Source organism: Haliotis rufescens, unplaced genomic scaffold (genome assembly GCF_023055435.1).
Source record: "Haliotis rufescens isolate VD_foot unplaced genomic scaffold, xgHalRufe1.0.p SCAF_6, whole genome shotgun sequence".
Classification (NCBI taxonomy): domain Eukaryota; kingdom Metazoa; phylum Mollusca; class Gastropoda; order Lepetellida; family Haliotidae; genus Haliotis; species Haliotis rufescens.
The window spans coordinates 11863752-11878233 of NW_025964334.1; the positions used below are offsets into that span (position 1 = coordinate 11863752).

General features: G+C 41.2%; 2 protein-coding genes across 3 annotated transcripts; both read left to right on the forward strand.

Annotated features, from left to right (window-relative positions):
• Nucleotides 1–3473: 3473 nt before the first annotated feature.
• On the forward strand, nucleotides 3474–8538 carry LOC124120119. 2 transcript variants are annotated; one of them, XM_046482867.2, is made up of 3 exons: nucleotides 3474–3768; nucleotides 4840–5674; nucleotides 7161–8538. In XM_046482867.2, the coding sequence occupies exons 1-3, from the start codon at nucleotides 3560–3562 to the stop codon at nucleotides 7443–7445; spliced, it is 1329 nt and encodes a 442-aa protein (XP_046338823.2). In that variant the 5' UTR covers nucleotides 3474–3559; the 3' UTR covers nucleotides 7446–8538. The 2 variants fall into 2 exon arrangements, with proteins under 2 accessions (XP_046338823.2, XP_046338824.2); XM_046482868.2 differs by having other exon boundaries at nucleotides 4840–5387.
• Nucleotides 8539–10325: 1787 nt separating this feature from the next.
• On the forward strand, nucleotides 10326–13293 carry LOC124120117 (leucine-rich repeat and death domain-containing protein 1-like). Its single transcript, XM_046482865.2, has 2 exons — nucleotides 10326–10386; nucleotides 11869–13293. Exons 1-2 carry the CDS (start codon nucleotides 10372–10374, stop codon nucleotides 13222–13224), a joined length of 1371 nt encoding a protein of 456 aa, XP_046338821.2. The 5' UTR covers nucleotides 10326–10371; the 3' UTR covers nucleotides 13225–13293.
• The last annotated feature ends 1189 nt before the right edge of the window (nucleotides 13294–14482 follow it).

Consider the following 14482-nt stretch of genomic DNA (forward strand, 5'->3'; position numbering starts at 1 on the left):
TATCCTTGTATCTCCTTCAGAGTAGTTACAGGGTAGGAGAGCTGATACATCACATGGTCCATTGGAAGGAGTTTCCCCACCCAAATCTTTCTTGACAAGCTCCTCACTGGGGAAAGAGATTAACTCCTTTTTGTTATCCTCGTTTCTGAGAAATCCATTCAAGTCATGCTTTGGGATTTGTGTGTGGCCATTCCAAAATCCTAGTCCGTGGACCTGTACCACAACGTTTATGTGTTAGGGGTGTGTTTTCAGGGTAGTTATCCCATATGGCATCTATACGTGCAACTATTGCGGTTATCTGAATGGCACCATGTGTTGTGTAACATACTCAGAAAATGTCTTCGCTGATGTGGGCCACACCATATGAACAATAGCTGCCATGCCCGGCTGTTGCTTTTTTGGCTGGAAGTGCTTGACCAATTGATGAAGTCATGAATATCAGACTTGTTGCCGAATCGAAGTGAACCACGATCAGGCAAACTTGGTGGTTCCCTTTGATTTTCAAAACGAAAAAACTCTTCCTTATCTACATCTGGTCGTGATTGTAGTGAAAGGAAGAGTGTTGTGATTAGAGTCCTACTTTTCTTCTGTAAACCACTGGTTTTGTTTCCTTTTTTGTTCGAATCAGGACGATTGGTGAATATCAGAATTTAATTACACTGGATAGTGTTTGACACTGGCACTGTCACCCTGTCGAGTGTCTGTGAAACTTATTGTGGTCGAAGGTCTTCGCCAACTTCATGGACACTAGAGAGAGATATGACGACTTGCTGTTCTATAAGTTCTGGTGTGTCGAGTGCTACAAGTTCTTGACCAGAAGCAAAGGAATTGCCTAGCTGCTCAACAAATGACAGGACATCTTTCTTATACTTAACTTGCAAGCGGTGTGCTTCCTCATGATGAGGAGTGCTAGACTTTTGTGTGTCTAGGACACCTTCAAACCCTAGAACACACCTGGAGCAATCTGGACCTACCAGCATATAGAGTCCAGCTGCTCCGCAATGTGCCCGTAGACTCTTATTGGCTGAACTTGTGTGAGGCTGAACTTGTGTGGTGACTTTTGAACGACAAAGTTCCCTTTGAGAAATTCAGCATGCATGTATGCAGCTGGACGATATCCCACACATGTATTGGAAGCATCTTGCATAACTGTGTGGTCCATCACATGAAACCATGGGCAGAGCTCATCACATACTTGGACATAGAGAAGGAAATCTCCCTCACGTAGAGACCGAATGAAGCAACACATCAACTACTCAAGCTCCATGATAGTAGTAATCGAACTGCGGATTTGTGGTTCTGGAGCTTTGATCCCACATCTCCTGTGACTCAGGTGGTCCATGAACATTCGAGCAGTAAGTAGAATATGCCCTGTGCTTAGGGAGGTGAAGAGACATCAGAGATACTTGGTAGGCATAACGTGTGCGCTTGATAAGCTGCTTATTAAGAACATCTACGTTGTCATGATCAGTTGCCGCTTGCATAAATTGGTCTGGTCATCTCAATCACAGTGCTTTTTCCATGTGATGCCCCCGCTGATCTGACATTATTGGGTGAACTCTTGTCCTCATGTTTTTGATGAAGACACTTCACACGAGAACTACTACAGTAATCTACACGTTTGGTGATACTTAGCATTATGGGATCGGAGTGTTGCTGCAATACCTGATCCATTATTTAGTTGATCAAAGGAGACTGAAATACCAAACGGAACGGCATTGATTGCCTTAAAGTCAGTCAGGTCTCTGCCAAGAGTTAAAAGCCCTTCCTCCTTTGGTGTTTGCAACTGTCCACTTTTATCTGACTGCCAAAGACAGCAAAGTTACATATTGATAATTTCCATTGTTGGCGCAATATCACAGGTATTTATTTCACCACCACCACCACCACTATTCTCGCCAATTCAGCCAAACACACCGAAAAGACGGAAAAATGTGAATAAATTCACTGGACAAGTAGCAATATAGGCCAACTATGTGTGAGTATTGCACAATTAGTCATGACCACCTATCTATATCAGCGATTCTGGAAGAAGAAAAAAGTACGTGCAAGGAACAATTTATGTGACCTTTATGTGTTCAATAATATAAACCATCAACCATCAGCAATGCATTATACTCATTTGCAGACCAGAATATAACATAACAGTGTATCACATCCAAATTAAGCCTGAACCTGCAAATATTTGCCCTTAAGCATGCCCCTGGGGATATTCAGATAAATAAATTGGTCCTAGCGTATTTTGTATGTCAAAACAAAGCTCCGATTTCGAGGTCAAAAGCCTATAAAAAGGGACTTCATTCATGATCCTGTGACTTTTGGTTATGAAATTGGGACTGGCGGCCATCTTGGATTTTGCCAATATGGTGGACCCAATGAGCGCCGCCTTTGGTGTCCTCGAAAAATGACTTGAGTATGTTCTGGTCTACACCAGGGCCACTTTTGATGCTTGTAGACACATCTGCACCATACCCTCTAATGGCTCTCTGAGGGCCTTGACTATTATAGCGTTACCCGGAGCGCGGTAGGTCAGTGGTTAGATTCCCTAGCCGCGTCATATAACACAATTTGTTAAAGGAAGGTACTTGCCTGGCGCTCGACAAACCCCATTTAACTTTGACATTGATAGAAAAAAACGACAGACACAACAAAAACACAACACAACCAGCATATCATTTTACCTTGTTATGTAGTGTCGCAGTCATAGAACCACGAGACCTACCGGGTTCTGTTTTATAAAAAAACTTTGGGTGCGACACTACCTTGCTATTTGAAGGTAATTCTTACCTGGATTGTCTCCGACAATGAGACAGATAAAATATCGACTATGTTGGGGTGTCTCAATACATAACAGTGCATTACACCAAATACTGGTCGGCTCGGAGTCAGTACACTGTGTCTGAGGTCCATGTTAAACTGTGGCATGGTAGGTCAGCGGGCTAGCACTATAAAACCTGCATAGGAATAGTACAGGCGTTAGCCACACGCACGCACGCACGCACGCACGCGTGCATGCACTTCGCGATATAAGTAAATGATTTTAAGCGCGACGTCTATTCCTATTTCCTATCAGGCGAAATAGCCTTTAAACGGCTCTTAGTCTCATCAATATTACAGCACCCAAGTCAAAGGGGACGAGAGTGCAATGAATCGACACACACACAGTATAGACACAACACGTTATTCTACCTTGGAACGTTCGATAAAACCCATAAGCGCTCGACTATAAACCATGTAAGCCTGACAAGTGTCATTTTTGTATACCTTGAGTTCGTTTTCCTTGTTTCCTTGTTTGACAGTATAGCTATTGCACAACAAAGCAGGTTTACCGGAACGAGGAACACAGACGTAAATCGCTTCATTAAAAAGAGCCATGGTCATGTCTATATTGGGATTGGTATTTCCACCGCTTTTGTTTATCTGGACGTATATATAGATTGATCGTTCGGGTATTTCCAGTAGGTTCTTGTCTCTCACTGCATAATAACCCTGACGTCGTCGTGTTACAACAGATACGAATAAGAGGTCTCGGTTTCTGGTCTTCGTGATACAGTTCAACATGTTACCCTATAGACAAAGTATGGACGGACACTATAGACAAAGTATGGACGGACACTATAGACAAAGTATGGACGGACACTATAGACAAAGGATGGACGGACACTATAGACAAAGTATGGACGGACACTATAGACAAAGTATGGACGGACACACTTCGAACGGACAGAGTATGAAGGATTCGCCAACCACACACGCTGAAAGTAAAAGGTATGGATGAAGAATAAGACATGACAGAGAGAGAGGTGTGTGTGTGTGTGGGGGGGGGGGGGGGGGGGAGAGAGAGAAGAGAAGAGAGAGAGTGAGAGAGAGAAGAGAGTGTGGGAGAGAGAGAGAGTGTGAGAGAGAGATACTGCTCACTCACCCACTCACTATTAGAGTGACAATAATAAGTAGTAAGTTTATTCACAGCATGTTTCATTCAATGAATATGTTGAAGGTTAGAATCTGGAGGCATATACAGTAACACGTGTACAGTTCATGCCGTTGACGTATCCCTTTGTCCTGAGATGAGGGAAGGGGTATGTTAGTGTGAGTGACTTCAAATATATAAAAAAATTCTCATCGACGATATTTTAGCCATATTGTGACCTGAACTTGTCTCATGTAACTATTGTTAACATCGATATAACATGGACACCTGTCTTCGAAGAACGAGCAAAACAGCTTGATTTTAAAATCCAGTTTGAAATCATTAAAAAGTCCAATTCAGTGCTTCAGTCAAGCCACGCCTTTTTGTCAATCACACACATTCTATTTGCTGTATTTGTAGTATTGTGCACATCATTCTTAGGATTTCATTAGCCCAGCTTTGCATTTAACTGTTACAGCAAAACATAAAATGGAAGTGGGGAATAATGTCATTTGTCCAGGTTGCAGCAAGGTTCCCAATTATGCCACCTAAAGAGGAATGGTACCCCAATCTGCTTTGGCGTTCAAATAGGCTTACATTTGCCCAAACCAAAAGTAATGGTATCAGAAAGGCTTGCTGATATGTACAATGACTCCTTGGACTGAAGTCCCAAATTGCAAACTCTTTTCGAGTATTGCTATGCCAGCCTCGCAGGATTATTTCAAAAGGATTTGCTGTAAAAACCAAGACCAACTTTTCTTGAATTGAAACATGTTAAATCTTCTGTCAAGACTATCTCAATAATATCCCATGTTTGTTTGCAATTCAAGTACTTATTTCTTTCTCGATTTCTGTGAATTACCGACCGTTTGGGATGTATTGCATCCAGACAGTTCAATACAATGTAAGAAACCATTTATCGTTTCCAGATCTCCAGTTGTGCCAGACCTCATTGACATAGTTGAAGAATGGGCAATGAAAATGTTCAAGATAACCAAACCAGGTGCAGAAGTTGTTCATATGGATACAGTATGGAACAAGCTTAAATTTACTTCCTCTGGCGTTCATTTTGAGAACGAGGAATTTGAAAAAGACCCTTGCGCGCAGGAACTACTCACAACAAGCTTTGAGAATAATTCCGACAAGACTCAATATCAAGTTTTCGAGGCCAGTGAAACATCAACTTCTACTGCTACTAAAACTCTCGAAAAGGGATTTACTAGAGGAGATTCGGGCGATATTGTTCTCACCGTTCCTGACATGATTCGGGCTAAAGCCTCTCATTTCCACGATGAGATTGTAATCAATGAAGATGGGAGAAAAACTGAACGAACGAGAAAGTGGAAGGGGAAAACATCTTTTGATGCAATTGCTAGGAAGAACACAATTGTCCAGATGATGATTCTTCAAAAGGAATACCATTGTGATTTCACGATGACTGAGACTCTCCGTGGAACTGTCATTGTTAACATTACAGGTAAAACCTTCCAAAATACAGTTACTAGTACTTTTCAAAGCCAAATTGCCACCATCCTTAAAGATAGGCAGGAATTGTTTCCTGAGTATGTTACTCGCGAGTCAAACCACGTCGTTTGGCCGATCAAAGGACATATTGCATTCAGGTACGGAGTTGAAGTGAAAATAAGGTATTGGTATGAAGACATAGAGAAGGCAGTTAAGAAAAGCACCGAAGAAGCAGGTCTTGAGGAAGACAATGAGGAAGATGGCAGCCAAGTAGAAGAGGATGCCCCTACGACTGTTGACGTAGGTGCAGTTAGGCCGGATGATGAGAACACTAGTGACGTCGATAGCCCTAGACTCCATTTTGATGAGTCTTTGTTTGATTATTGAGGGTTTCACGTGTGCTCTGAACATCAATGCACTTCCAAGATTGTTATGGGCGTCAAACACCATTCACTCACTCATTTTCGGATTCTTGATACAAATATCAGTGGTTCATTCAGTTACAAGCAAGTTGTAGCTCTTGGTCTTTAGAAACACAATGATTTCACCAAGGTTTAAGTGGGTATATTCTTTCGCTGTTACGTCATCACGTTAACACAGAGCACAACATAAGTGCTCACAAACAATGACCTTAGGACCTTTATCATATTGGACATGAGTAATGATAACAAAGTTGGTAATGAAGCACTTGGGTGATTTTAATGGAGAGAATCTAAAACAGTTAAGTCAAATGGTTGTTTTATCGCGTGTATCTTCAGATCTACGTAATTTGACTTTCACAACCAACAATATTTCCTACTTGTTGCACCTTTTCTAGTCTATTGAAACTTTTTTCTTATCTATGGACCGCCTCCGTGGTCTAGTGGTAGAGCGTCCGCCCGGAGAGCGGAAGGTCGGTGGTTCGATCACCGTCCAAGTCATAACAAAAGACGTTGAAAGATGATACTTGTTGTAACCCTGTCTGGCGCTCGGCATTGAGGGGCTAAAACAAGGACTGGTCGGCTCGGAGTCAGTATACTGTGTCTGAGTGGGGTATTCATGTTAAACTGCGGCATGGTATCTCAGTGAGCTAGCACTATAAATCGGCATCAGTCCGGACTAGTACAAGCAGCCACACACACGTGCATGCACGTCGCTATATAAGCTATATAATCTTGGACGCGACGTTTAACCCAATTTCACCTCACCACCTCTTATTTGTGACTCATTATACATATTGTCAGTTGTTGATTATTATTTTCATTTGAAACTATGTATACACTACAACGCAAATGTTTATCATCATGTTCTGTTGTCCAATTGCGAAGAAGCCGAGGATATTCCGCGGATTAGTTGCAAATTATTCGCGAATAATTTGTGAATAATTCGCGGGTATCCGCGGATTTCTGGAAACACTTTTTTATTGTTTTACGGTACTTATTATGTTTATGGAACTATCACACCATCAACCCGTGGGGGGCCATGGTATTAGTCTCCATACATGTACAATGTATACTATGATTCTGTGTGGAATGAATTGCAGGTACATGTCATGTTTGATAAATACATAAACACCGGTTTGTAAAATATTCTTTCTATAATAATACTGTCATTAAATATTCTTTTTGACATGAATATTTGATTTATGATTAACTTCATTGTGTCTCTTATCTACTTATATACATGTATATACATACTAGCATATACTGATATAGCGGTTTGATAAGTACGACTTTGACACTAGTTTTATTACAGTTGATGTGTGTATGTTAGACAGGTATTTTGATAAGAACTGTTTTGCTTTTAGGATACCATGAAACAGCGACCCCCTTCATGGACAGAGAACCTACTTTTCACACGTACAAACAGGACAGCAGGAGGTGACACTGCATCAGGGAGTGGAGATATTCTTCTTCCAAATTCCCAGAAACGCCTTTCGATTCATAGTCTTAATTCGAGTTTATCACAGAGGAGCTTACTGGACCAAACTGAGCTTTTGAATTGGGAGATGAGGTCGGTTCTTAACAGTGAGCAAGGTGCCATATCTCACGAAGCGTCTTCTGCGAAGCCTTCTGAAACATATATGCCATAGATCTTGTTCTGTTCGTTAAATGTTAAATATTTCAGTGTGTGAGAACGTGTGAGAAGATTGTAGACGCCCTGGTTGTTTAGGGGCAGACAAACCAAGATCACAAAACGGAGGATCTAGGACTTGAAACAGCACACCGTTTGCATACTGCGATCAGTTTATTTGGAGAGACCAGGCAACTGGTGTAGGGAGACGTTAATATATGATTAATTACATTGATATATTATGGACGTAACCAAATTAATAGTTTTTTGCTTAGTTTGTTTGGTTTGCTTTGTTGTACATTAATGTGTGTAGGAAATGTGTGTGAGGGATTTGGTTGTTACCTTTCTTTGTGTATATAAAAGAATATTTTAGAAACATGCCTGCGTTACATTTGAAAAAATGCTTTGATTTTTGTAAACTCTTTAAATATCATCTACTTACATGTTTCTACATCCTGAAAATCAATTTTGGACACAATTATGTTCCATTTTCATCATTTCCATCTATAGCTTTGCTTCACGTATGAAGCAAACGATGTATTTTTCTAAATTGTTGAAATCTGCCCTATACACCAGTGTAATCAACCCTTAGTAAACAACCGCTATTCAATTGTGAAAATAAAAGCAACACAAGTCACAGGTATTAATTAATTGATCCATTTTTCACAATATTCTGATACCCTTTCTCTAGTATACATACCCATGATAACAGTAAATTGCAACAAGCACGAAAGCATACTGACTTTTCCAGAAGATGTGCACGATACATTCACTGTAAAAAGATGTATGTATTTTACTGTTTCAGACAAACAGACGTATGTATTTGTAGCTTCATGTTGTCGTTAAATATGTTGACTAGTTAATTTCCTTACATCCCATGCAGTATTTTGCTATCCCAATTTTCAATAGGTCTATTTATTCGACATGATGAAGCAAATTTTATTTTTATGTGTTTATAATCAACTATTTCATCATGACAATGCAAATTTAACCCCAAAGCATTCCACATAGATATGTCTAACTGGTGCTTATATATGTTACGTTTATGTTGTATTGATAATGACTGCTCAAAAGTCACGCACGTGAAATAAAATATACATGCAATATTATACAAAGACATCAAATCAGCTTATTTATATTTAATATTATGACATTGTGCAATGTAGATCTAATTGAAGTAAGGAGAAAAAATAACATTCTTGATTTGTTTGAGTGAGAATTAGTAAAATCGTCATTTTAGAATGTGGAAATATAAAAGGCTAAGGCCTGATTAAATTTACCTACCATTATCTAATACACCTGAGAGGTAATCATGGTAATTAGCATCAAACATCCACGCATCCGTACAAAGTCCTTACATACCATGCATGACCCATATTGTAGATACCAAAATGGATTACATTGGATTCCATCTCTTTGATTTTGAACATTTATAATATGAATTTGATTTCATATTTTGTTGGTAGTTGTTTCTTTTACAATTTTTGAACATTTGATCACACCTCTCTCACTTATATACCTACTTTATACTTGTGTTGCTGTCGAAATTCACGATGAACAAACTGACCAAATGGACATGCTGCATAAGACGTGCACATTTCACGTACCATCGCCTATTCGTATATATATATGTAGTTTAATAGTATTCCATTTGTCTGATGTCTTTATGTGCGTCAGTGAAGTAATAACAACTCAACACTAGGTGAGGTGAAATGGGGTTTAACGTCGCGTCCAAGATTATTGCACTTATATAGCGACGTGCATGCACGTGTGTGTGTTTGTGTGGCTGCTTGTACTAGTCCGGACTGATGCCGATTTATAGTGCTAGCTCACTGAGATACCATGCCGCAGTTAAACATGAATACCCCACTCAGACACAGTATACTGACTCCGAGCCGACCAGTCCTTGTTTTAGCCCCTTAATGCCGAGCGCCAGACAGTGTTACAACAAGTACCATCTTTTAACGTCTTTTGGTATGACGCGGCCGGGGATCAAACCCCGGACCATCCCCTCTCCGGGCGGACGCTCTACCACTAGGCCACGGAGGCGGTCGTCTCAACACTGACCAATGTAACCATCAGACAAGTCAAAAACAAAGGTAATCTTGTCGTTGAAAGGTTGGTTGGTTGTTTAACGCCGAAACCAGCAATATGCCAGCTACATAACGGAAATCTGTAAATAATCGAGTCTGGACCAGACAATCCAGTGATTGACATCATGAACATCGATCCACGCAATTGGGACCGATGACATGCATCAACCAAGTCAGCGAGTCTGACCGACCGATCCCGTTAGGCGCCTCTTACGACAAGCATAGTCGCTTTTTACGGCAAGCATGGGTTGCTGAAGACCCATTCTACCACGGATCTTCCCGGGTTGTCTTTGATAGGTATTTAGGAGTTGGAAGAATATGAAGACATGAAAAGTTTATGGATAACAAGTTCTTTATTGTTTATAACGACGTTTCAGGGCTACTTGCTCCTTCATTTGGTGAATGAGTTGAACATTAGGATCCGACGTTTCGGTGTAGATTCTAACACCGTTATCAAGCAAATTTGCTTGATAACGGTGTTAGAATCTACACCGAAACGTCGCCCAATTGTAATAAAGAAGTTGCTCATCCATAACAATTTTGTCTTAGTTACCATTCCAACTTCTAAATAAAATAAGAAGTTATGAGGATCCGGTTGAGCACCTGAAGTATGCGTTTGAACTCACACCAAGACAGCCAGACATTTGAATTCATTACAGCGTTAACAAACATATATAATCAGTTTGCCTTTTGAATGTCTATTTAAAAAAGGGTACTTAGAATATATTGTTCTTTCTGCCAAGGAAAGTGTGATGTATGCCTTTAACTGTCCAGTTATATTTACGTTAACCTGATAAGATAAGGCAATCTTGTACACCTCTGTGATACCAGTAACGTCAGATTCTTCCCAACATGGTGTCGCAGAAGGTAGGTGGGGTTTAGTCGAAACATGAAAATACATTCCGAACGTAGTGTCCTAGTAATGGCACCACCCGAAAAACTGTAGACACTATGTAAACGATATGCATAAAAAATATCTACACGAAATGACATACAAACTAAGAACACGAAATGGCAATCGAAGGCCTTTCCGAACACCAACTTGGCATAAAAATACAACATTACTTGCATCTTGTGACGAGACTGATTGGAAACACAGGACATACCCTAATACTGATATAAGTACTATATGTGATTATGTCTAAAACAAATCTTTCACATTCATCAAAACATTTGGTAGCAGGTTCCGTGTACATCCACATGATTCAAACAAAGCCTACACTACATGGACTATATGTCACTTCATCTCAGTCTACATCACCCGGGGGCACGGGTGGCCCAGTCGTCTAAGGCGCCGCGATTCGCTGTGCAGAGTGGCGTCCCTTGGGCACGCCAGAAACCTATGATTGTGGGTTCGAATCCCGGTTCGCCCCGATTATGTTTCTAGGTTTGTCAGCACCATACCTGTGCTCGTGGGTTTCACCGAAGTGGTAAACGTCTGAGACCTGCATCACTTCGGGCTTTCCTCCCACATTAAGCTGACACGCCGCGATATAACTGGAATACTGTTAAAAGCGGCGTAAATCCCAACTCACTCACTACATCACCCACCTGTATTGTGATATGTATCAATAGCATTGTAATCTACGTTGAGATATGTTAGCAATAGGTGTTCTTTTTATCAGCCCCTCCATTTTTACAATTGTGAATTCCCACCATCTGAGAATACTTCCAAGCAAATATGGTTCATATCCATCTCTCAGTTCCAGAGGAAAAGTCGTTTAAAGCAGTATTGCCAAATTACCTTTTTAGCCCCGCCCCTCAGTCCCAAGAGGTGGGGTTGGGGTTCAGCCATCCATTTCTCCAATTTGAATTCCCACCATTGGAGAATGAGTCCAACTTGATATCTGTCTCTTAGTTCCAGAGAGGAAGTCCTAAAAAGCAATAACGCCAAATTATCCCTATTTCGCCCCGCCCTTCAGCTCCTCCATTTGTACAATTTTGAATCCCCACCACTTAGAAATGCCTCCAACCAAATATGATTAATAACTATCTCTTAGTTCCAGAGAAGAAGTCGTTTAAAGCAATATAGCCAAATTGCCCCTATTTGGCCCCGCCCCTCAGTCCCCTGGGGGGTCAGCCCCACCATTTGTACAATTTTGAATCCTCACCACCTAGGGATGCTTCCAGGAAATTTCGTGAATTTCCAGTCAGTGGTTCAGAAGAAGAAGTCGTTTGAATAAATTGTTGACGTACGGACGACGGACGCCACGGTATGGCATGAGCTCACCTTGGTCGTTCGGACCCGGTGAACAAATGAATTAGTTTGACATCTGTCAGTTTTCCAGAAGGACATGTCGAGTGCTCTCCTTATGAATTTAATTGACACTGTTCGATCTTTATCTCCAGATGCCTCTGGATTCAAAGTTTGCCGCACTGCTGGTGCTCTACGTTGGCTGTGTATCCCCATTTCTCCTACAACCTGATGACGGTTGCCCAGCGTCTTACCCGTGTCGCTGTCGAGGGGACAGTATTCAATGTGGTCAAGCCCAGCTCAAAACTATCCCCACCTTTACTCCATCACACAAGTCATGGACCCTCTTCCTCGACTACAACAGCATCTCTGTTATTCCAGATAATGCATTCAAGAACATCAAAATCAAAGAATTAATCATGGACACGATGAATCTATTGAAGCCTGTCACCATTTCTAATAACGCCTTCCAAGGACAAGAAGCAACCTTGAACAAACTTAGTATGGTAAACTGTGGACTGACCTCTCTTCCTCCAGCTTTCAGAAAGCTCAATGCCCTCACTGACCTGGCTCTCGATGGTAATGCCATTTCCCAGTGGGACGACACTGCCATGAGGACACTCGGGAGGGGCCTGACTAGATTCAGTGCCAGGTCCTTCTCGGGAACGTCTTACGCGTGGCCTCGTCAGTTTGCTTACATGAGAAGACTTGAATTCCTGGATCTATCTTACAGTCCGCGTTTTGTGCCAGATTTGGACAAGTTCGTTGTTCTCAATGACACTCTTACAAAGTTAATTTTAACCAGTATGGGGATGACTGAGGTGCCGGACGTTTTGAAACATCTTCCAAAGCTGACGGAAATAGATATGGGTGAAAATAAACTAACGGAAAGAAGTATCAAGACGGATTCATTTACTTCTCAATCTAAACTCCAGTTCCTTACAATCTCCTACAATCAGCTCAACGCGATGCCAGATGGGCTATCAAATCTGAAGACTGTCACCTACCTGGACATAAGCGGGAACCCAATGACCACGATGGATACCTCGAAGCTTCCCACGGGTATTGTACGCTTGATTGCAAACCATGGTAACTTGAAAACGATCCCTGCAAATCTTCAACGGTTGACGAAGTTGGAAGAGCTTAACATGTACACCAACCACATCACAGCTATCGGTGAGAAGGACATCAGTCATCTGCCCAATCTTAAAACAGTCTTCTTGGGGCAAAACTATTTGACCTCACCCTTGTCTGCCAATGCGTTAAATGGTGACACGAATCTTGAACAACTCTCTTTGGAGTTCAACAGGCGTAATAATGTAACGTTCTCCTTCTCTATTATCCGCTCCTTACCGAAGCTGCTGTACCTGACGGTGGAGCACCCAAGATGCACGTGTTCCGCTGATGTGCCCCAGTGGTGGAGTGGGCTCACAAAGAAGCCGGACCTGTCAGGACACTGCCTCAACACCTCCAAAAGGATGAAGGACTTGCTGACAACCTGTCAACCTTAGATATTCCGCAAAGCTTTTGCGCAGGTTCTTGTGATATCATGTTCAGAATAAATATCTTGTCTTCCCCAGTCCTTTACTTTTAAATCAAGTGCACTGAAAACCGAGGTGACGCAGATCGTAGATTGTTTCTGTTTTACGAAACACAATGGTATTGGCATGTTACGACAAACTAAGACTCATAATCAGCATCTGGGATTCGAACCCGACTAAAACCACTGGGACCACCGTACCCCGACCACGCCAAGTGTGTTCCCGGGGGGCTTGTGGTAAACTGGAGGAGTGACATGACGGTCTCCAACAAAAGGGTTGGGGAGTTAGGGGTTGGAGTGTGTGATTGGGGGGAGCTTATTAAAACCATACACAACGAGTTAAACCTGTTTTCAGAGATCCAGTGGTAGTGAATGAACTGAGTTGAAATGTTGATGTAACAAAAAGTATTTTCGGGAATAGTTAATTCTACCCTGTTGTTTTCTATAAACAAATATATAATACACACCATGACTGTCATGTAAATGTTCGGCCTTTGTAGGGTGCGCTAACATAAAGTGAATTCATTTGTACCAGTATTCAAATGCTATTCACTTCCACTTATAGTAAGTGTGGGGTCATACACGTGTTGTGTGTCACTTTCAATGTACATGTATATATATATATATGTCTTATTCACATATCACCTTATGCATACTATTACCTCAGCCTGTTCACACATTGTCGTCAATAGTTTCAAAGCAGCTGTCATGACGTGTTTGAACTACGCCTTTGACATGTACAGTCTAGGAATACCCAGGCTATACACAGAGTATGACGTGCTGTATGTTGCTGTTTTTAAGATCGTTATTTGCAATAAGAAACATCAATTGCATCGAAATATGAGAGTAATGTTCATCTTTACAAGAGCGGTAATCTTAAAATTATAAAAATTGATATGAGAAGCAGATGCCCAAAACGACAGAAATGTACGAATGTTGTTTAACAATGTCTGTCTGTAAATATTGTTGTCTTGACCAGGCTTCCGTCGTGTTCCGTCCCAGACGGGTCTCCTTCAGTTGATAGGTAGAACCTTTTCCACATGAAACATGATCAACTAATCATAATAATGTTTCTTGTACGGGCTTCGCACATTGGCTAATTGCTGTAAAATCCGTCTGGTATATTTCCTTACACTTGCACGGGCAGCATTGTACATAGTTTTAATTAATAAATATCTGGTTCATTGCTGAAATAAATATCCAATTTCAATACAGTTTGATTCCCCGTA